Below are 22952 nucleotides of genomic sequence, written 5' to 3'. Positions count from 1 at the left end.
AATTTGCATCGAACACAACTTTGGAAAGAGCTCTGTTCCTTCTAATAGATGGCTGGTTTTCTAAACCTCCCTTTCACTGAAAATAGAAAAAGAAAAAGAAAAAAACATGAAAGTTCTGACTTCCATGATATGGCTATGGAGAAGGAATAAACAGGCGATTCATTCAGTAGTTTTTTTGCCATACAATCTGTTTTTTCATAGCAGCATTTCCCTTTTTTCAGGGCATAGCAGCTTTTCCTCGATGCCAACTCTAACTTCACCAGCTAGACTGGTTGGCATCCTCATCTTTTCCAGAGTTAATTTACCAAGCAGAAAGATGCAGAAATATAATTTAAACTAACAACATCTATAGCTTCATAATGACCGTTGTAACAGTTATGGGAGCCTCCCATTGTCTTGTACAACAACGGGCTTCAAGGTCCCAGTCATCGCATTATAATTGTGGATAAAAATATAACAGTTGTTTATTATATAATAGGAATAACACTGTAACAGCCATTGTTTTCGACATTTTTGTTCATTGAATAAATCATACGTTTCAAGTTCAAATCACATTGCAAGCTGGAGAGTTTTTTTCAAAAAAGAAAACGATTGTGAACAATTAAGCATATAACTCTTTTATTCGATGCTATGACAGCTAATAACAGCCATTTTGCTGGTTAAAATTTTATTCCAACTAAACTTAATATTGGGATATAAATTTCTAAGGGAAGGGAACAAGGTGTTGGGCTAACTGGACAAATAATGCCTGTCATTTGTGTTATAATGGGGAACATTAATATTTCTGAATGGTGTAAACTGAAAAAACAAAATCATTATTATACATTCTCCTTCAAAAACATCATGCAGCCAATTGACTCGATATGCATGAAGACTGTTTTGCCCATTAATGTTGACATCTAGAAAAATTTGGAGAAGAAAGATGGCACTCCACTAGCCATTTGTCCCTGCAATTGCACTGATCCTCAAAAGATACAATCTGATGGACAAACGAATTACCGAATACCGCTTCAATGAATATGAGAGCTATTGAAGTTGCCTCCACCATCAATGAGGGCAACAATACAACCTAGTGACATCGAAGCAACAAATAATGGTTGTTAATGAAATGCTTATCTTTATGTGAAAATCCTTCTTATAGTTCTTGCAGCTGCACGAGCTAACACCCTCCCAGCTAAATCGACTGGTAGACGAACTACTTGCTGTTGGGTTTCTGGTGGAAGCTGCCAATGGAAAGAAAAAATAGCATCTCAGAAGTCTGACTGTTGTGACATGTTCAACTCTAAAAGAGGCTGAGACATTTCACTGGATTAGCTACCAACAAAACACTGACAGGAAATCAAAGTCGGGAAAGCTTTGCAACTATACACACGCGCGCGCGCGCGCGCGCGCGCGCGCACACACACAGAGAGAGAGAGAGAGAGAGAGAGAGAGAGAGAGAGAGAGAGAGAGAGAGCTACCAGCCTAGTTGGATAAGCAGGTATGAAGTCAATCAAACAGCCCTTGTAACCAAGTTGAACAATATTTCAAGTTTCCCCTAACAAGCCTATTTTTCTACCATTTTAATAACCAATATCACACATCCTATTTGCGAAGCATAAAAATAATTAACATGAGAAAGTTTTTAAGAGGAGCATTTATCCAAGAGAGCAAAATAGTATCAATATGAGTGGTCGAAAGCTTTGGGAGTTATGAAGGTTTTGAACTAGTGCTTTGAACTTCAAACACATTTTCCTTGAATCCATCAGATGACATGGGGGAAACAAGCAACATCGCATGTATGTCTAGATGTGGATGTGCATGTTTGTGTAGGTTTTGAAAAAATATACATACATGATCCTGCAACCCCGCAGTTACATACACCTAAAAGTCGACAAATCTCCCTTCTTCTATCGTGCACGTTAAAACATGTGAGGTTTCACTCATCACACATTGATATATTGGAAGGTGTCAATCTTTAGAGACATAAATAAAAGCAACTTAAATTATGTATGTCCTCTTCATAGTTCAGCAGCAAAGTAAATCTCAGCTGCATCACTAAAGTAATTGTGGGTGGACCTAATTGAAGACCAGAAAATGGAAAGAGGATATGGCTCTGGTCATCAATGAAGAACTTGATGGTCATTTTTCAGAAAATGAAACATGATTATGCTACATGTGCATTCTAACAAAACTGGGAATCCTAACAAGAACTGCATTTTTCGAGAAAGGATGCTAGTAGGCCAGCCCACCAACTGATGTTGGAACTATTGTATGGTATTTGGTACTTTGAAATAGAAATAAAGCCAACCAGTAAAGAATTGCCTAAGTTGTTGATAGCAATGGATTCATATACTGGAGTCAAAAGCATTTCTCCTACTTGTAGACCTTTGCAATTGTCTTCTAGGAGGAGGCTGGGTGTTGTTACTAGAGTTCTCTTGAGCTCTCTACAAGGTTCATCAGGTCCAACTACCAATGAATGCGTGCCCATCAATCATGTTAATGTAACAATTTAATTAACGTCTACACCTGTTGTGTTTGTACAAATTCTTGATTACAACTCCAGTCACTTTTTGTTCCTGATTTACATTGTCATGGCCATAATAGCAGGAAGTTTTTACTTGAGGTGCCATGCTTTGGAACTCTGATGAAAATCACTCTTGCACCTGCTTACTAAGTGTTTCCTCTTCTAAATCCTTTTTGAGAGACTTCCACACACCAGAACCAGAATTTACTCCTGCAACCACTTTGGCTTCAGGTAACGAGGTCTTGACTACGGCCCATATTGCATCTATAGTTTATCAATGAAGTGGAGCTTTTCAAGATAATCCTAGCATTGTAATTTTGTTCTAACTTTAGGATTGAAGTTCATACTTCTGCATCTTTGCCTCCATTACGAAGTCCATTTTCACTGCTTTCTCACCAATATTTCTTTTTCTGAGAAAATTAATCTCATCAATATTTCTAATTATCATGTCTCACAATTTGAAGTATGGACCCAAAACAGTTTCTTGACCTTTGCTTCTGTCAGAAAGTCTGTTTGCTGCATCTTCAAATACATTACTGGTACCTCTACACCATGTATCAGAATATTCCATCATCAATTCAGCAGTTCTATCGACTGTGTTTTAAAGCTTCAGGCATTGGTCAAATTCAATTATATGCCTCTTCCATGGTTACTAATTTAAATCATTTTCCTTTTATTTGATCAGCTTACGGTACTACCTTGCAATTAATCCTACACCCTCACTGCTCAACTTGCTAGTGCATCATAGTGCATATGACTCATTTGTGGACATGTGTTCTTGAGGTCTATCCCATCTCAATCATTCTTTAGACTCAGCATTTGGGTCATTGCATTTGTAGCTCATAACTTGACTGCCATATTACCTTCTTGATGTTCTTCTTTCTTGTCACCAAATCAACTTCTTCTGGCCCTTAGTTATGGCATATTCTTGGTAGGTGATCTACCTTGATTTTAAGGGAAAAAGGCAGGTAGGGATGTAGTGTAACCCTCATCATGCACATGCATTACAACATATGCATGCTGATTATGCTGGTCATTTTTGATTCTTTAGTTCTTTTCATGAATTTATACTGACTGAAGTCTTGGTTTCAACCAGACCACCAAATTAGATTTAGTTTCAGCATTATCAGCTCCAATTTTGATAGTTAAGGTAAAAGTTATCAAATTTTCAAAAAAATCCAAAGAAGAAAGACATGTCAAAATATGGATATTAAAAACAATTTAAGAGACATTATATGGGAATTACCATTTTCAGTGGTTTAATGTTCAAAGAGTCAAATACTATATTTTTATCAAAAGATAAAGAATAAAATCATGTTTCACTTCACTGATGACTGGAATATATCTTTAATATTTTTCAAGACAATACAACACATTGCATTGTAAATGTGTATGAGATCTAAGACAGACAAACCTGTCAACAATTTTGTTTGCTGAAGTTCTTTTGAACCCAATACTTAAATGCTTCTATTTCTTTTCTTTTTTTGATGAAGAATACATTAAATGCTTCTATTTCTTTTCAAAACTAGCAAAGTTCAAGTTCACAAAATGCAAGAAATGGAGATGCGACAAATTAGCTACATAATTTTCCATGTATGCTATACTTTTGGAGTAGTTTTGGCTAGAAATCTGAGCTGACACAGTTTTGGATATTTCGTGGCCAAGACCAAAATATTTTAGTTTTAATTTCAAAGTTTTGGACTAAACTTTTCAACCAAGATTTTCACCCGATACATGGCTAGAACTCTAGTCGGTTGTGGATAGAGAGGTAGGGATCCGTATCAGATCGGGATGCCGCTGTTAGTGTGGTACCTAACGCAAACTCTTGCATATGTCAATCTCGACCTCGACACCGTGAGCTCGTCCATATACAACGGTTTGCCGACGGAACTCGCTACAATTCCGATGATCGTTGGAGTCCACCAGTTGAGCCAGTGGAGCAATCTTACCATCGCGCCAAGGCTTATAGGCTTAATAGATGTGAATCTCATAATTATGTTTGCTAGATATGTTCCATAGCAAACAACACTATTACCATGATTGCCATCTTGAGATCAACCAACTTCCTGGATCAAGGTTTAGGATCTGCATGCTCGTGCAATATTGGTGGAACCATTCCATACCGCCCGATTTGGGGCATACCAAACTGTACCAGCGGCAGACCAAAATGGTTCTAGCCTCCGAATCAAGAAACCAGTGGAAGAGAAGGGGGAGAAAGAGAGATAGGGAGGAAGGGAGGGAAAGAGAGTGGCCGGCGGCGGCCAAAATAGAGATGAGGGAGGGGGAGAGGGATTTCGAAGCCCTCTCTCCTCTGTGCATTGGAACAAGGGCGGAGCTCCTATTTCGAAACAAAACAAGGGAGGGCGCTTTCGAAGTCCTCTCTCCTCCGTGCATTGGAACAGTGGAACAGGGGCGGAGCTCTTGTTTTGAAACAAAATAGGGGCTTCTATCCCTTTTTATATATATTTTTGAAATTTTTAAGTGAAGTTGACAACCACTGCCGACTTCACTTATTATTATTTTTGTTTTAAAAATTTTTAAGTGAAGTTAGCATCCATGCACGGAGGAGAAAGGGCTTCGAAAGCCCTCTCTGCCCCCTCCACCCCTATTCTGACTGCCGCCCTCTCCCTCTCTCCCTCCCCCTCTCTCTTCCTCTCTCCTCCCCCTCTCCCCCTGCCTTCCGGTTTTGCCTGTCAGTTCACGCCGAGACGGCACGACACGGGGTTGTACCGTCCGTCCTATTGGCCAATTGGCACGGATTCCAATTTCGATACTGCCTTCCTTGCTCACATGTGAACATGCATATGCAATTGCACATGGTTATTGTTAAAAACTGCAGTTATCTACATAGAGGTGCTAAGGCTTGTGTGAAACATAATTGTGTCTAACGTAATAACTAATAGATGGTTAAGAAAATAGAAAACATCACTCTGAAAATCATGAAAAAAGGACTTGAATGAACAAATGCATGTATAAATAAATCCAGTCCTATGCATGCACACATATGATATTTGCTTCCTTACCTCAGGAATGACCAAAAGAATAGGCCAAAATTCTTGCACAGATGTCAATTGATATATAGCAAGAGAGACCTCCTCCATATAGGCATTTTTGTTCACTTCAGCATTAGCATATTTTATTTCCTACAAAAGGAATCGTTATGCTGGAAATTAAGCATCACATTATCTTTTTTTCATTTTGAAGAAAGAAACAGATTCACAATTTCAAACCATAGCAAATTGCTATCTTATAACAATGGGATCAGCAATGTAATAATTAGTGCGTCTATATAATTTCTTGATAAAAAAGGAACATAAGGAAATTAAAGGAAATGACAAATTATATTGGTTGATTATGATCAGCAGTCGGGACCGTGTTCAATAAATAGTTCCAGCAAGTTCATATATCATAATTAATTTAAAATAAACAGGTCTCATCCAATTTAACATATCTATATTTTTGTGTGCATGTGTCTTGTGCAGGAATCTTCCACCTAAGGGAATGAACCCGCTTCAGAAGCTTCCCAGAATCGTCAACCCTGCACCAACTTCCTAAGTGTTTTCTTACCTCAAGTGTTACTTAAGGAACTGCTTCCCTGCACTCATACCCACTACTGCACCTGCTCCATATTTTGTCAACTAAGGTATTGTAACAGTTATATGTACTTCTCATTGTTTTTTGTAATTTATACATGATTTGCACTTCATGGAGTTTGTGCATGCATCCTGTAGTTGAAACCTCATACTTGGATGCCTGATCTCAATAAATACATACATCTGGCTATATGCCACAGTAAGAGATAGGCATACTCTCTGACTCTTGCTCCTCGAGTACATTTATTTAGGCCAATCATGTAGTTATACGTTCTTCTATATTTCCTAACTTCATTTTTGTAAAAAGTCTCTGTCATACTGCTTAACTACAGTTACCCTCAAATTCAACAAACTGCTAGAGTATTGGGGTTGATATTGATACTGAGCTCCTAATTTACTTTGTCACACTACACAAGGCGTTCTTACTTCTAAATTATAAAGTTCAATGCATTTTCATGAACATAGGAACTTAATCATGATTTGTCAAAGAAAATGCTAGAGTGAAATATATATCCTTACTGTATTTGTATTCTCATCCTTCTGAAGCCTGGATAGCAGCAGGAGAAGGCGACGGAAAGTTCTCAAATTAGCAATATCTTCATCAGTGACTGATGATAATGCCGAGTACGGAAAGGCAAACGGCAACCTTGAAGCAACAGCAGATGTGACAGAGTCCATGGTAGCTAAACCAAGTGCATCTATTCCCTGTATATATTCGATATACTTCTTATGTTAATTAGCATGAAAGAACACACTTCAAGTGAGCAGCTAAAGAAACTTATGTAAGAAGCCTCATACTACTGACAATAGTTTAAACCATATGATTCTCTGTAAGACCTGCCGGTGTTACAAAATCATACCATATGAAAATTGATGTGAAGGCATAATTATCTTTTCAGCTCCTCGCCAATTAGTGATAGCTCAGCAGTATTGATTAGAAATATTTTTTAAACAAAAAATGAATAATGAATTTCTTACACTTCAAAATAGATTTTATCTAAATTACTTTATAAATAAAGTAAAAATACTGCAGTATTGATTGTTGATCTCATTTCTAGATGACTTCCAAGTATTAAAAGTAATAATTGTGATTCATCAATCACTTATGGAGAATGTAGTCAAAGACAAGTTACTGCAACACAATAAAATAAATTTGTTGATTCACTAAAATGACCTTATTAAATTTGTAATTTTGGGCATTATTGCTTAACATTATTTGTTAATAATGGGAATGAAGATCCATAAACACAATGATCAGACGAAAAAACCTTAATTTTGTAATAGCAGGTAAGCTGGCCTAACAACATTCATAAATAGTTCAAATTAAAGATTCAAAAAACCAAGATTAAAGTCATGATTAGGTGAAGACAGATTTATATAAGTCACCTAAAACTGTTGGGATAAGGATTATGGTTATGGTTAGACATGCATGCCTATGTGTGTCTTCCATTTAAAGCATGCTTGGGAAGAGTTTTAACTTCAACTAGTGATGCCTAAAATTAAGGAGTTGCAATCCACCTATGTTTTTCCTTTTTCCTTGGGTAGCAATTGTCAGTAACACTCTTCAAAATAAATGCATCAGGAAGTAACGAACAGCAAGGGGGCAAAAAACCCAATCCCATATGATTCTCCTAGGCATAATTAGCTGCTATGCTGATCCCTAATTTGTTGACTTTCTAACTGCATAGTTCTGCAGATATATTGTTTACCACTGTAGGTCATAAATTTAATCAGCATGGTGCAACCAAAAGATATTCAAAATTGCAACTTTGATGCTTTAAACTGAGTAACTTGAAGGTGGTCTAACCGATGCATTTGAATTACATGATCTTATAGGGTCATGGATATATGGTGATTACAACAATGGCTTAGGCCTAGATATACATACTTTTGCGAACTCTTGCATCAATATTTCCCTCACAAATGCACCCTGAAACAATGAGCGAAAATCTACCATCAGGTCCCATGTCCGTTCATTGCTCAGCCAAGTTCAATAACAAACAAAGAGAGGCATATCCATCGTACCTTTTCAGACAAAGTGAAAGAAAGCACTTGCTGGATTGCTGTTGTAGGATCAGTTTTCTCTACATCCTTTCTAACCATTGACTGCTCAGTTCTTGCACGAAGCGACTGCAATTAGTTAGACCATAATTTATTCAGATAATTTAGATATAACAATTTCCAAAAATAGAAGTATTGGAATACCATCATGACGCAAGGAGATACACTTAAGAATGGAACATGTCATACCTTCAAATTTAAAAATGCAAGAAATGATCGAAGTAACAATTATGATGCAAGGAGATGAGAAAAAATTATCATGGTCAAGGATCTCTTGATTATCTGTCTCAAGTTCAGAAAGAGAATTACATGTATGTTCTAGCATACTCCACTACATCTGATTTTTTTCCTTTTTCTTCATGTTTTGCTATTTGATTATCTCTTGCCTTTTGTACTTAGTAGAACTTTCCATTTATCTATTTTTCCAACCTACCCACTATCAAACAATAAACAACCTTATGTTTGTTGATTTCATTGAGTTAAACAACCTTACTTTGAAAGATTCATATGTAGTGACAACAAGGTATGTTCTTCAACTGATTTTTCCTCAAAACAAGGAAAAAAAGATTCTTTAACTGATTAACAAACTATACATACATATGCAACATGATTACTAGATTATGGATAAGAGAATACATTTTCCAAGATCTTTCCCAAGTGACTAGGTGAAAAATATTAGTTAAAACCAACGTCTGCGGAACCGTCCTGAACCATCCAGTTCGGGGCGTCTCGATCCGTATCGGCAGCAGACTGGGACGGTTCCGATAAGAAAACCAAAACGCATCGTGATGGGGACATCAAAGCCGTTCGTTCAGACGATCGAGCCATCAGAGCCACTCGCTCGCGTTCGCACCAGAGGTTGACATCATTATGGCTAGGAGATGATCTTGAGCCACCGGTGTGAGTCAGGCCCAGATTGGATCCATTTGAGTCTGCTTTATTTTTATTTTCTGTATTTTGCTTTTGTTTGATCGAGTCAATTTGGTCATTTGCTTTTAGTCAAGTCAATTTGGTCAGTTATTTTGTTATTAGACAAGTCAATTGGGTTAACTGTTAAGTCATGTAATTGGGTCGAGTGATTGGATCGATTTTGGTATGTAATCAATTAATTGACTTAGTCAATTGATTGAGTTGATGTAAGGGTTCAAGTTTGGTATGTAGTCAATTGATTGACCTGATGTAAGGCCTATATAAAGGTCATCCCTCTCATGAATTAAGGCATTGAAGAATTGAATAAAATTAGCCTCTCTTTCTCCTCCTTCCTCCTCTTCTATTCTTGTTCTTCCTCCTCTTTTCTTCTTCCTCTTCCTTCCCTATTCTTCCTGCAGTGGTCCTCCATCACATCGCCAGAGAGGGAGAAGGAGAAGGAAAGAGAAAAAAAAGAGAGCGGGCGGGGGAGGGAGGGAGAGGGAGAGGAAGAGGGAGGAAGGCCAGCAAAGGGCTGACGCAGGCCAACAAATAGGGAAGGAGGTGGAGGCCACGACTGGATCCTTATTTCAAACAAAATAGAAATCCGGCCGCGGCCTCCGCCTCCTTCCCCGTTTGCTGGCCTCTGCCAGCCCTCCGCCGCCCTCCGTCTCTCTCCTCCTCTCTCTCTCTCTTTTCCTCTCTCCTGTTCCCCTCTCTCGCCTCCTCTGCTATGTCGGTACAGAACTGGCACGACACGGCACGGGCCTATACCAACTCGTGCCGTCGGGCAACCAATACGGTACCCGGTACTGGCACAGTAGACCGTGGTTAAAACCACTGCCTGAATGTCATACATGCCAGGTTCTATATTGGTGTTGATAATTTGCAACTTTATAGTTTCTATTATTTTGTGAAATATGTACTCCAGATTTAATCATCAAATATTTTGCTCAGAAGCTATGTTGCATTTCGGCTCTATGACTTTTGCCTATGAGATGCCTATCCACATATGATCTTTAATGTAAAATTTTAATTATCAAGATCTATTCTTAACAATAAAAATTTCAAATGGAAATAATTTATGCAAATTTCATAGAAACATGCAATTCAGCTTATGATCTGCCGCACCGTCCGGTACGGAGCATACCGTACCTTACCGAAAAGAAACCGGTATGAAACAAGTCGGTCGGTACAAGTCTCATATAGGTCGTACCGAGACTTACCGCCCCATACCGAGTTATACCAACTTATACTGAGACGTACCAAGGTGCGTACCAGTCCGTACCAAAGCATATTGATCTGTATTGAGGCGTACCAAGATAAAAATTGAGAAAAATAGTTAGAGAGCTATTTCGGTACAGGGGTGTATCATACCGAACCAATAAGGTACCAATACAATATCCAGTACCGAGATTGCGGACCTTGGTTTAGCTTATTTCATTGATAATATAGTAAATAAACTAATATACTAGTATGTTGATGATAATCAATTTAAGCTGGTTGCTTTAAAAATTAACTTGCCACTCTGACCATTAATCATCCAAGGAAGCCAATTTGCAGTTTAAGGGTACAAAAATAGGCTGTGGTAGAAGCAGGTTTTAGTTGAGAAGCATCAGAGCAGAATCTGCTTACCAAAATACACCAGCTTTGGTCTGAGCTTGTGGACCAGCAGCTCTATCTGTCTTCTTAATCATTGTAACAACATAGGGGAGTCCAAGTAGAGATAAAGTGTTGAAACTTGGAACATTAGGGTAACCCAAAATAAACCTCACTTGGATGCACTTACAAGCTTTTAAAAATGGTAAAACCAACCTATGAAGCAAACATTAACTCTAATGAGGAATCACCTAGACCATGGACCCAATTTAAAGTTAAAACCCATCTGTCAGTCAGCATGAACAATTTGTAATACATAAAAGTTGAGCCACCTATTATTAGGGATCATGATAACCAAAATAAATCCATAAAAGTTGAGCCACCTATTATTAGGGATCATGATAACCAAAATAAATCCAAACTCCAAAGTAATATATCTACAAGACAATGGCTTCAAGAAACTGGAAAAATTTCTGAAATCCATGACAAAAGCATGAGAACTACGACCTAAAATTTCATAAGAATTTTCGTGCATACAATTAACCCCTAAATTAGTGCTTCCCTGTATGGCTATACTTCCCTAGGTACATTACAAAATGTTTCCATGTGCCTTTTTTTTTGTTTTGCACATTAAATAGACATACATACGGATGTACCTCAGTTAATAGAGACTCTAGGCGATCAATCCGGAAAACACCTTCCTGACACAAGGTGGAAAAAATTTCAGTTAGTTTGTGGATCAATATTGCTGTAGAAGAGCTTAAGAAGTAGATCATGCGTGGCTCCAGAAGATTAGGTGCAACTGAGATAGATAACAATGGCCTTATATTTTGTAAGTGTCATCAACCAACACTGAAAATAAAGATGTATAAAGCAACCTTATAAAGGAGTGCCTGCAAAGTAGACTGAAGCTGGGGTGAGCTGTCGGTGAGAACTTTTCTGGCAATCCATGGGTATGAACTACTCAAAACTTTGTAATTTGGATTCAAACTAATAGCAATACCCTCCAGAACAGCAAGACTGGAATCAAAATACAGTCAATTTGTTTAACAACATATCAAGAAAATAAACATCATCAGGTCATATAATCATGGATGCATTAAGAGGAATGATGCATTAAGGTTAAAAATAAAATTAAGTAAAAGGAAGAGGCATTTCTTTTGCCAGAAGAATGCCCCCTCTCTCGCAGATTCAATCAGCTCAAGACTTTTAATAATGAAAGATACTATAGATTCATGACTTTATATGATTACCTTCGAATTACAAGAGAGAAGTAGGAGGGTATCTGAAATTTAAATTTGTACCTGAAGAACAAAAAAAAATAATTAATGACCATTTGCCTAGAAGCAAGAGCCAGCTGCAAAAAGCTTTTTAGATATAAAGCATACAATTAAAAGTTAAAATCTCTTAAATTATTTCTTTATTGGGGATATGGATGCAGAAATTAAAGATAACATCTAATAATGTGAGATATATACAAAATGCATCATAAAGAAATCCCACTGCATTTATCTAGATGATCCATTGAATCATAATGCCAATAGATGGGATAAGGCTAATTGGTTGATGTTAAGGTATCCCTTTTGTATATACTTCTGTTGATTGCTGAAAGAAATATAATGTATTTGTTTATAAGTTATAATGCATACTAAGATGTACTCTTTCAATTAAGAAAATTGTTCTTTTTGTATCCCTGTTAAATAGATGTCATACTCAGGACTCTTCATATCTTGATCCAAATTAGGTACATTCATGCAAGCTAGGCAGTCAAATCTAACCACTCATCTCCTTTGTACATCTTTACCTCTACAAAGGCCAAAAATTCACTGTACAATATCCACCATGACAAGCAATGGTATTATACGTATAATCATAGATCAAGGGAGGGTTTTCATCTCAGACAAGACCTAAGCCAAGATGTTGCTTTGTAAGAACGCCAAACACTCATAAATACAGTATGCATAAGATATTCCATTTTATAATCTTGGCCGATATAAACCAACATATACGATATATTAGCCACAATAAGTATCAATATATCACCTGAGACCTTTAATCAATTTATCATATGGCTTTAGGGTTTTTAGTTAAGAAACGTTAAACCATTTTGTAAATGGACCATCAATCTCACTTTCAAAATACTGGCTGAAAAATCCCACCATCACTTCATCATATATTGGCTGAGAATTTGGTAATGGTGCAACCAGTTTAAAATTCTTCAGCCTTAGATCTTGGCTGAAATAAAACCAACATACTAATTGATCTTATAATCAGCCAACCACATAACAAATTGACATACCCAAGATTGAAAACGTTGTTCTCATAAATCTTTGTTCCACAAGATGTGACATGAATAAGACATAAATTTGCACTAGTTCATCAACTCCAATTAAGGGTGGCAAAATATGACCCGACCTGCCAACCCGACCCGCGTTCGACCCGCCATAAACAGGTTCGGATTTGGCCTAAATAGGTTCGGGTCATAAACAGGTTGACCCGTTTAACCTGTTTATTAATTGGGTCGGATACAGGTTTAAAATGTTTGACCCGTTTAATCCGTATAACCCGCTTAATAACATGTTTAATATATGGGTCGGGTTGGATAAGGGCCACAGCCCACAAGGATTCGTCACCTGTTTAATATACAGAAATAAAAAAAAGAAACAAGCCTCGCATAAGGGCACCGGTGCCCATATTTTCAAAGTTCCTCTCCCTCAAGTCCACCTCCTCCCCCACCGTCGAGCCCGCCGCCTTCGACCCTCCAACGGCGCCGCCGACCCCTCCTGCCTCCCCGACCGCCTCTTCCGCCCCCGCAAGCCGGCCCCCTCCCTCCCCTCCAGCCGATTCGTCGCCAAGCCGGTCGCCGCCCGGTCCTTCTCCTTCGTCGGCACCCACGAGTACGTCGCCCACGAGGTCGCCGTCGGCCGCTCCCACAGTCCCATGGCAGCGCCGCGTGGGCCAGACCCCCTTCCCATGGCAGCGCCGCTCCTACCGCCTCCTGGTCATCCCCCCACTCTCCGGTTCAGATCCGAAGACTGAGAGGTATGAAACCCTAACTCTAGATCTCCTCCAAGGATCCGGAGAACATCTGCGAGATCGCGCTTCGGGGGTACGCCGATCTGGTCATTGCGCATTTGCACTTCAACATCATTAGCATAATAACGCCGATCTGGTCATGGGGGAAAAGAAACATTAGCTGGTCTGGGAGGTCACCTGGAAGCTCTCAGCTATTTCCGATCTCCAAAGAAAGTTTAGGTGGTATTTGGACTAATGATGTTGAAGTGCATCAACCTTTATTGACAATCTGAAGTATCATAAGCAGTTGTCTAGATTGTGCTTTACACTTCAATCAAAATTGACCAGTCTGAGATAATTTCCAATTAAAAAAAATTCAAATGCTCAATATTATCATTCAAGAAAAATAAAATCTCATCTTAGCAGACCCCGATCTTCTAAACATTCTAAACTATAAAGTTATTAGGTCTCATTTTGACCCGTTAGTTAAGTATATCTACTCCTCTGGAAAATTCTGAAGAAGAATCAAAACATTTTGAGCAGTAAAACATATATGAGGACATCAAGCAACAAGACACCATACATTGTGCGTCCAAGATTTCCTGACAAATCTCCAAAACTTATATTGCGAACTCCTTTGTTGACAGCATTTTGGAAAACACCTGCAAACAAATATGAGACTAAAGATGCACGTGATGTTGTTCTGAGGCTACAGATTGTAAAATGAGGCAGAAAAAAACCTGTCAATGCCATGGTAACTTCATCCTTTTGTGCAGTCGGAGGAAGGAGTCTGGAATAAATGTAAATACAAAACCCAGACTAAGGTGAAAAGCAAAACCTCAGATAACGTCTTAGAGATACTAATGATCCATTCACAGGAACAGTTCATAAGTCATGCCATCTATTCATACGGATAAGATTCATGGTTATCTTTACTTATATGAGATGCTAATATGACTGGAATTCCAGCTTCCAGGTAGTTTTGTGTGGAGATTAATGGTAGCAGACCTCTCCATCTAGAGTTAGGAATTTCATTCTGCAATTTCTCATTGCCTTACTGGTCATGCCACTAAGCTAAAGAATTGGTAAATAATACATGAATTCACTCAAAAACCTCTCACTTGTATGAATTAAATGCATGCATCACTCACATTATCAGGAAACTGGTTCCTGACACAACATTGCATTCTGACTGTTGACATGCACGGCAATGTCAGTTCAATATGAATGCATTTAAGTTATAGCCAATGATTCTCATCAAACCTGCCTTCTACCAGCACATTCCTCCAATTCTATGGCAATCAACTGGCTTACCCGAGAGTTACAAAGTCCTTTGCCAAAGCATCAAAATCACGATTAACAAGGTGAAGACAAGCTTCAATAAATCCATCTCGAAATTCTTTCTTAAATTCACCCATCATTCCAAAATCTAGAACACGAAAAACATACAGCAATGAGCAAGCAGAAGAAAATAGTAAAGCATGTTTTTCAGGATTCAGATTTTGAATGCTAGATCTGAGACACCAGAATTTTTTAGCATATAAATAACGTAATTAACTAAGAAGCATACCTAAGTATGCTAGTTTCCCATCAGATGTCCGCAGAAGATTTCCTGGATGGGGATCTGCGTGATAAAATCCATGTTCTAAAAGCTGCGAAAGTGAGCAATATACTCCTACCTGTAAGTTTTTTTTGAAGAAAAAAAATCAATCATGTTCTCCCAAATATGATGTTAAAATAGCAAAAAGCATCACAATCACTAGCTTCAGAGAAAAGAAAAGTAAATTCAGGATACAGTTTTCATGTCAAATTTATACCTCAACCAGATAAAGATCTTTGACTTCAGTTAATTTTTGCCCCTATACAGTGAGTAGAAAGCAACATTAAGTCGATACAGGTTTTTCTAGAAATCCTATCAAAGAAAACGAAAGGGTCGTATGGTGCACCTCCACCCATTCCATGACAAGAACTCGACGACTGGTTTGTTCCATAAACATCTCTGGCACAAAAACGTCACGTAGTCTCCCATACAGCTCCCTAGTTAAAAATGTGTATGCCGAGATGGTAAGTTATAACCTTCACTCAATGCATATAATCCCATAATGAGCAGAATTGCAAAGATAACACAATTCCACAGAAACAGATAGAATTTCCTGCTTAGAGTGCCTACCGAATGTTTCACAAATGTTAGAACATAATACACCTGTTATCATCTAATATTATTCCTGTTTCCAAAAATTGAAACTAAGAGAGTTTGAAAACATAATGTTCCACATTGAGTGTTCTATTGCCTAAAACACAGTTTTTTCAACTTCGTATTTGTCTGCTGTAGTTATAGAAGCCAAAAAATTAGCAAACAAGTAAAATTAAGAATGAAAGCCACAGGAGAATGGCTCATGCATGTCAAGCCAGAAAAAGTTATAAGGCAGTCATCATCACTAAGATATTCCCACCTGAACTTGAGTCCATTCCTTGCTTCAGCCCTGTAATCCACCTCCTGCATTAAATGTGATTTACCTGTATTCAATGTGAAGCTCTAAGCATATGTTCAAGAGATTCCGAAACTGATTCATAAATTATGATGTTAAGAGAAGTTAAAAATGCTTTAAATAATCATACCAACAAAACAGGGATCAAATTTTCCTGAAGAACAACCCAGAACAAAAATCATAGATGATTTATGGATGGATAAGAAAGAATAGGAGACATCGTTTCTAAGTGCAGTTATCTTGATCGAAGACTAAATTATTATGAAAGAGATAAAAGAGGTAGAGAAAACTTGAGGTAAAGATAAACACACAAAAGAAGGTACTCTTCTTCTGCATATTTCTCACAGGATATTCAGCAGATTATAAGCAGATCTGAGAATGTCTAATACTGGATCTACATGAGCAAAATATTGTGTTTATGTTCTTCTCAGAAAAAAAAAAATCATGTGCAAGCAAGAATATGAGTACTGACTACCGAGTCTCTTTTTTTTCAGAAACTGGAAAAATTACTCAGGCTACTTCAAAGGTTTCACATAGGTTCTTACATCTGCTCAGGTTGAAAACAAAGTGTTGTTGTGCCAATTGGTCTGAGATTCATTTATCCCAATTCTCAGTACATCACCAAATCTGGAGGGGCAGGCTACCCATTACTGAGTAAGCTCCCATCAACAATTCAAATTTAACCAGAATGCAGGTGGAGATGTCCATCAAAACAAATAGTTGGAGACCATATGGTGACAACCCCAAAAGCATTTCCACTCCATATACCAACAAGTCTTGATCTATTTAGCTTCTTAGAAGCATAAATGGCTTGCAGACTCCCCTAACATTGATGTTTCGTGGTTAATGGTTCATCAATCCAGCAGCCCACTCCAATTAAGAAACTAGGCAGCAGGACAGCTCATACTCTAAAGCCACATCAAAGCAATAACTATGAATAGACATGAAAGGAAACAATGTCAAGTGTTTTGACAGCCAAGATCAGACTGCAAAGAAGCTGCTTTTATGAAAATATGCCTGATACAGGTGACCACAACTGGATGACTCTAGTTCAGATCAAGTCAAATTGACAGACCATCTTTGCTGCAATAGTTCTTAGTGAATTTTATGAATGCTCTTATATGCATGATTCTTGCCATCACCATAAAAAAGATCAAGCTTGGATTTAATTTGTGAAATTTAACAGAATCCCAAATTTCATACAAGAGTCACATATTACTTAGAAAAAAATGTGTCACTTTGGTTCTGAATAAATAACCATCGTCGAAGCCTATGGGACTTAAGCTTGCCAGACGGTACCCCCTCAGTAGGGAGATATTCAGTGTTTGAAACACAGAAAGGTGGGACTCCCATCACGCATGGACATGCAAGCATATATAAAAGAGGAAAACACATGATGGCATGAAACTCTATTATGCATGCTGATTGCTGTTTCACTTCAAATGCTGCAAAGGAAAAAGGAAAATGCTGTGGATGAATAAAGGTTTAAAAATAAAACATTACAGAGATATGTATGTACCCGAAACAGGCTTGATGCCCATTCATCAATTACAGCCTGCAAGTGACGGACCTCAAGAATTTATCATCAGCTACCTCAAAATCAATGAATATGTAAATAAAAGATTCAGATTTCAGAAGGAAATCTTAACAGCTAGAATGACTTCAGTATGTTAGTGTCATTCTTGAACAAGTATGATTTTGTGGCATTACCTGAAGATCAGTGTTCAGCTTGGCTGCTCTCCTTACCAGCCCTACAATAAACCGCAGGATAAAGATATCCAAAGAAATCGCTGCTCGAACTCCAGGCCTCTGCACTTTGACAGCAACAACTTTCCCACTAGAGCGAAGCCTGGCCTGATAAACCTACAAATTAGTGGAGACACATTGTAATCTGAGTTGGATTTTTCCTTTTTTCGCATAGCATATGTGGATTGCAAACCTGCCCAAGAGATGCTGCAGCAACTGGCTCTGGTGAAATCTCCGAGAAAAGAATGTCTATTGGTAGTCCAAGCTCTTTTTCTATCATGCTGAAAGCAATCTCAGTTGAGAAGGGTGTTATACGATCTTGCAGCAATGAAAGCTCCTCCAGATATGCAGGTGGAATCACATCCTGAAATAAGCAAATTTAGAAAGAAAGATTTTGAGAAACAGATATATGTAGAAAAACTGCACCATGCATGAAACTTTTCAAAATTTTAACAAAATTTTAATAATTGAACATCTCTTTATGCAAATGGATTGCCAACTTTATATCACAGATTTCTTACTTTCAAAAAAAATCCATAGTTTATCAAAGTTACATTTATATAATATTCTTGGACCAGAGTTGAAAACTAAAATTAGTTTTAAAAATAGTTTTTATTTATGCATATCAAGGACTAAAAACTGATAAAAAAAATGTTTCTTGTGAAATTTACTAATATTTTTCAAGAAAAAGTAGACCGAATCCCCAGAGGGCCCAGGCTGAATTAAATAATTAGAGTAGGCCATTATATGATTTTCCTGCCTTCTAAGATGAAAAATATCAATGGGCTGGAAAGGACTACAGATTTTAAGAGAGACACAACCTTTAAACCTTCTATCAAATTTTAATCAAACACTATCTACAGTCTACACAGTAGTAGATCTCCAACCTAACAGGCTATGGATACATCTGTGTACAAAATATCTGTCATCGGACTTTTGGTTAGCTTAGAACCCTATAGAATAAATAAGCATTCAACAAATTTTTTTCCTCATGTTTTTGTTATCTGCAGATTCAAGTTACTTATCATTTGCTAAGAAAATACACTTGAAGGTGGATGCATCTACTAAGATTTTAATAGGAATGAAGATATAACATGAAGCATCTTATCTGGTACCTTGGGTTTTTTTTAAAAAAAAGAAATCATTTATCACAGATAAAGTTGCAAATTTATCCCCTGAAAATTTGAAGAATTATTGTTTCTCCCAAAGTATAATTTATCCACTAGAATGCAGAGAAATTTGATCTCCGTTAACTCTGATTTTAAGTGAGTAAGATGCTCCTACTGCGTTATTTTTTGGATGCACTCTACATTTACAAAAGAAGCCTTTCTTCGAGTCAATAGTGAGCTATTTGTGCATTTTAGGATAAAGTATTGCATATGACAAAGTTTCCATCCTACATAACAACATGGCTCACTCCCCCACATCAGTGAAGATATGTCAGGTAGTTTGAGTTGCCTTGCATTCTCTCATGAGAAGGAACTTCAAAATTCAGGCATAATGACAAGGGAAGAAAGAACAAAAGAATAGATAAAACAGATAAAGAAAATTATCAATCTTCAACAAAGAAATGAACCATTATTGGACTAACCGAATAGCCAAGATGTTTCTATGGACCAGCTGCAACAAGAATACTCAAGTTTATTTAATTGATGGAAGTATGGTGACTGCCAGAATAATAGACTTGGAAACCTTATCAGATTTATATATAAGTGGATGTTTGATCTTGTGCGCAAACGTAATGCAATTCCAGGGGGAAAGTGATTTTGTTAATGATAAGAAGGCTAAAATGCTGCTTTCTTGTAATTGTTTAAAAGGTAATATTTTGCTAACACAAGACAAGAAAGCCAGAACAAACGGTGCCATTTCATAGTAATTATTTAGCCTCTCTGTGAATACTTTAATCTCAGACAAAGACAAGATCAATTTAATTTTGGTTTTAGAAAATGCCAGTTAAAATAACTAGTTTCCAAAGCTCTGAACAAGGTATGAGGCAGTAATTACAGATGATGAAAAATAACATTTCACAAGAGGCTACAAATAATATTCGAAACACTACTGTTTCAGGCATTATCAGTTACAGTGACCTTTGTCCACTATATCAAAGAAGCAACAGCAGTAATGTTGAATGATATTGTTCAAACAGAATCAACAAATGATTCTGAAGCAAATTATTAGTAATAAGGCCATCACTTGGTGCTGTTCAATAGAAATAACAAAATGTCACTTACCGCTCTTGATGACACAGCCTGAGCAATTTTCACAAATGCCTGTAAAAGAGGGCAGTTTTGTTTAAAGAATAACAGGGAAAAAAAATCAAAAGAACAGCTTATATATATCACAGTAACAAGCCTGTTCTAATATAACTAGAAAGAAAACATGACCATGACATTGGAACACTTGCCAAAAAACAAAAGCATACTTCAGTAATGACGATTTGTTAGCATAAATCTAAACTTGTCTCTTGAAATGGTACAATAATTTTTAAAATATGTCTATCAAATATTTATTAACATTGAATACTGCAGCTTGCAGGAGAGCACTCTACTAAAACTTTTAGCAGGCAATATTATCTGGCAGAAAAAATAAATCCACATACTGCCTTCAGAATACAAGGCAATAGTTCTAGGATTCAGATTGAACACTGACAAGTCTGAAATCGTGAAGATATTTAGTATTTTTGAACAAAAAACAAAACCTTCTATGCTCCATGACAAACTAGTGTAGAGAAGCATCAAAAGCCCAGTAATGTTATATAGAAGCAAAAATCTAAGGGTGCAGCAACTGGACCAGTTCAATTGAATGAGAAACAAAAATAAAAGGTTGAAAAATTATAGAATAAGAGTTAAGTTATTTATGCTTAGGAGGAAACAAGCTCTTGAGCATGATCAAATGGCCTATCAAGACAAGTGAGATGAGATGATCAGATCATGATGATACTGTTGTTTACTGTTTATCCTGAATTTTTTACAAATTACTTTACATAAAAAATCAAGGCTACAGACAATGTTTAAATTATTCTTTTAACTTATTTTATCTATACAAGAATTGTCTTATATATGCTGCCAGCGAACTATATGGATGTAACAGAAAGACAAAAATCCCAAGTTTTCATGATGTCTGCGCCATATAAAAGAATGTAGTGGGGATAGTTCTTTCTCTCTAAATAAGTTTTACCTAAAGTTTGAAAGTTTTGACTGTAAACTACAAAAAAAAAATTGACTGTAAAGGACATGAATAGTGCTTTCAACTCAACTAAACCTTAATCCCCCCTCTTTCTTCTGCATGTTTCCATTTTAGCTGTTCAGTCACTAATGATGTCTTTTAGATGGGCGCTCATCTAATTTGATATCTAATTGGAGATATCAGGACAGATAAAACATATAGGTAGACTACCATCTAATTTGATAATATCTGAGTGGTACAACATATTTGAGTTTAAGCTACACTAAAATTCACAAATCCTATTGTGAGGAGGCTCATCTAGAGGGCCTTTTTTACAATGTAGTGATTTCTTTTCTGAACAATCATGAACTTTTAAAAGGAAGAAACAAATCATGCTGTAAGGGAAAACAAAGGCCTCCAACCGAGGCTCCATGCACCTCCCTAGAGTCGATAACAATGTCAGAAGGAAAAAAAAAAATTCAAATTCTTTGCCTTCATCTTAGCAACTGAAGAAACTACATATAAACAGAACTTGTACAATGAATGATCTCACCACAAGTCCATAGACAATGCTCCTTATCCAATTATATTAAGAAAGAAATTATGTTTGTTTTCCGTGGGCTACCACCCGTTTGTTGAACTGAGGTAGTCTCTGAGGTAATGAAGTCTACTGTACAAATTCAAGACCTCATAAATAATAAGGAGCCACAACTCTCTAAGTAAAAATAATTTATAAAAAAAGATGATCATAAATTGTATAGCGTACAAGAATTACAGCATTTTCCTATAAAGATTGCATTCAAGAATATCTCAATCCACAAAAGACCGCACCCACCAAGAGACGTACCGGACCGAGCTCCAGTAGTATCATCCGAAGCTCCGCAGCTCTAACCTGCAATCCAGAAACATGACCAGAATTATCTTCACAATTTATAAGAGAACAGAGCTGAAAAAGAAACCGAGAAATAAAAGGGGAATAAACAGTGTTATCACCTTGAACATCTCATCGGACCGATCGGAGATGCTATCGAGGTAACGGAGTGCAAACCACCGGCCAAAGGTGGCACCTATTTGGAGAGACCGGCGGAGGACCAAGACGGGTTTCCGGCGATAAATCGCCGAAATAGCCCGGATATTATACTCATTCAGGAACTCCGCCGCCGAGGAATCGCCGTCTTTGAAGAGATAGCCGGTGTACTTGGTGAAGGCGTCTTCGTCGACCCCAGAGACAGCGTCCGCAGCGGCAGGCGGTGGTGGGCTCTCCCGCCGCCGGGGAGCGCGGGGTCGAGAGGAAGGTAGGGGACGGGCCGGTTTGAGGAAGGCCCCGGGTTTGCATTTGGCGGGAAAGAGAGAGGCAGGCGGCGGGAGAAGAAGAATCATTAGAGAGGGGGATGGAGAAACGGGGAGGACGAGTAGAAACTAGAGCGAAGAGGGAATAATGGAAATCGAAATTACTTAGAAACGGATAAATCTTTTGGTTTTTATGTGGTCGGGTGGTTTTGCTACGTGTCGTGCGTCACCTTGAACCACTCGATATCCATCCTGGCCTCAATTGGGCACGTTTTTCTTCTTCTTTCTTCCCCTTCTTCTTCTTCTTTTCTTTTTTTTTTCACATTGGCACCCACACTAAACGTAGATGAATATAATTAAAAAAATCAGAAAAAAAATAAAAAAAAAAAAAGCTAACCAAGCAGGTGAGGAACATCCATCTGGTTCCTCCAAATAAAATCTACAGTAAGATGCCACCCAGTTAGTAGCTGAGTTGACCTTTCGATACATATAGATGACCCTAAAGGATAGGTAGTCCCCTTCCATTTGCCGAATCTCGCAGAGTAGAGGGTGTACACCCATAAGTTAGATAGCTCTTTTTTG

The 22952-nt window shown here is 37.6% G+C and overlaps 1 protein-coding gene across 7 annotated transcripts; it reads right to left on the bottom strand.

The window, feature by feature from the left end:
* Positions 1–596: 596 nt before the first annotated feature.
* Positions 597–22585, bottom strand: LOC103717761 (uncharacterized aarF domain-containing protein kinase At1g71810, chloroplastic). Of its 7 annotated transcripts, none has more exons than XM_026808708.2 (21): positions 22074–22585; positions 21916–21972; positions 20147–20185; positions 18109–18279; positions 17880–18023; positions 17673–17724; positions 16134–16197; positions 15627–15717; positions 15498–15539; positions 15251–15359; positions 14995–15109; positions 14421–14470; positions 14264–14360; positions 11919–11969; positions 11544–11685; positions 11322–11366; positions 8125–8229; positions 7988–8029; positions 6619–6804; positions 5530–5649; positions 597–1223 (listed from the first exon to the last, which is right to left on the bottom strand). In XM_026808708.2, exons 1-21 carry the CDS (start codon positions 22458–22460, stop codon positions 1119–1121), a joined length of 2214 nt encoding a protein of 737 aa, XP_026664509.2. In that variant the 5' UTR covers positions 22461–22585; the 3' UTR covers positions 597–1118. The 7 variants fall into 7 exon arrangements, with proteins under 7 accessions (XP_026664509.2, XP_026664508.2, XP_008804477.2 ...); XM_026808707.2 differs by having other exon boundaries at positions 17880–18032; positions 22074–22582; XM_008806255.4 differs by having other exon boundaries at positions 16134–16177; positions 17689–17724; positions 17880–18032; positions 22074–22581.
* Positions 22586–22952: the final 367 nt, after the last annotated feature.

Source organism: Phoenix dactylifera, chromosome 15 (assembly GCF_009389715.1).
Source record: "Phoenix dactylifera cultivar Barhee BC4 chromosome 15, palm_55x_up_171113_PBpolish2nd_filt_p, whole genome shotgun sequence".
Taxonomy (NCBI): Eukaryota; Viridiplantae; Streptophyta; class Magnoliopsida; order Arecales; family Arecaceae; genus Phoenix; species Phoenix dactylifera.
This window is presented reverse-complemented; position numbering and strand designations above follow the sequence as displayed.

What these genes read in the sequence shown, in the direction of transcription:
- LOC103717761 (XM_026808707.2), bottom strand. Translation starts at nt 22,460, where the DNA reads ATGATTCTTCTTCTCCCGCCGCCTGCCTCTCTCTTTCCCGCCAAATGC. An exon ending in AGGCTGTGTCATCAAGAGCG is followed by an intron (nt 18,280 to 20,146) that starts GTAAGTGACATT and finishes TGCTTATTTCAG; the next exon opens with GATGTGATTCCACCTGCATA. An exon ending in AGGATGAGAATACAAATACA is followed by an intron (nt 5,650 to 6,618) that starts GTAAGGATATAT and finishes TTCCTTTTGTAG; the next exon opens with GAAATAAAATATGCTAATGC.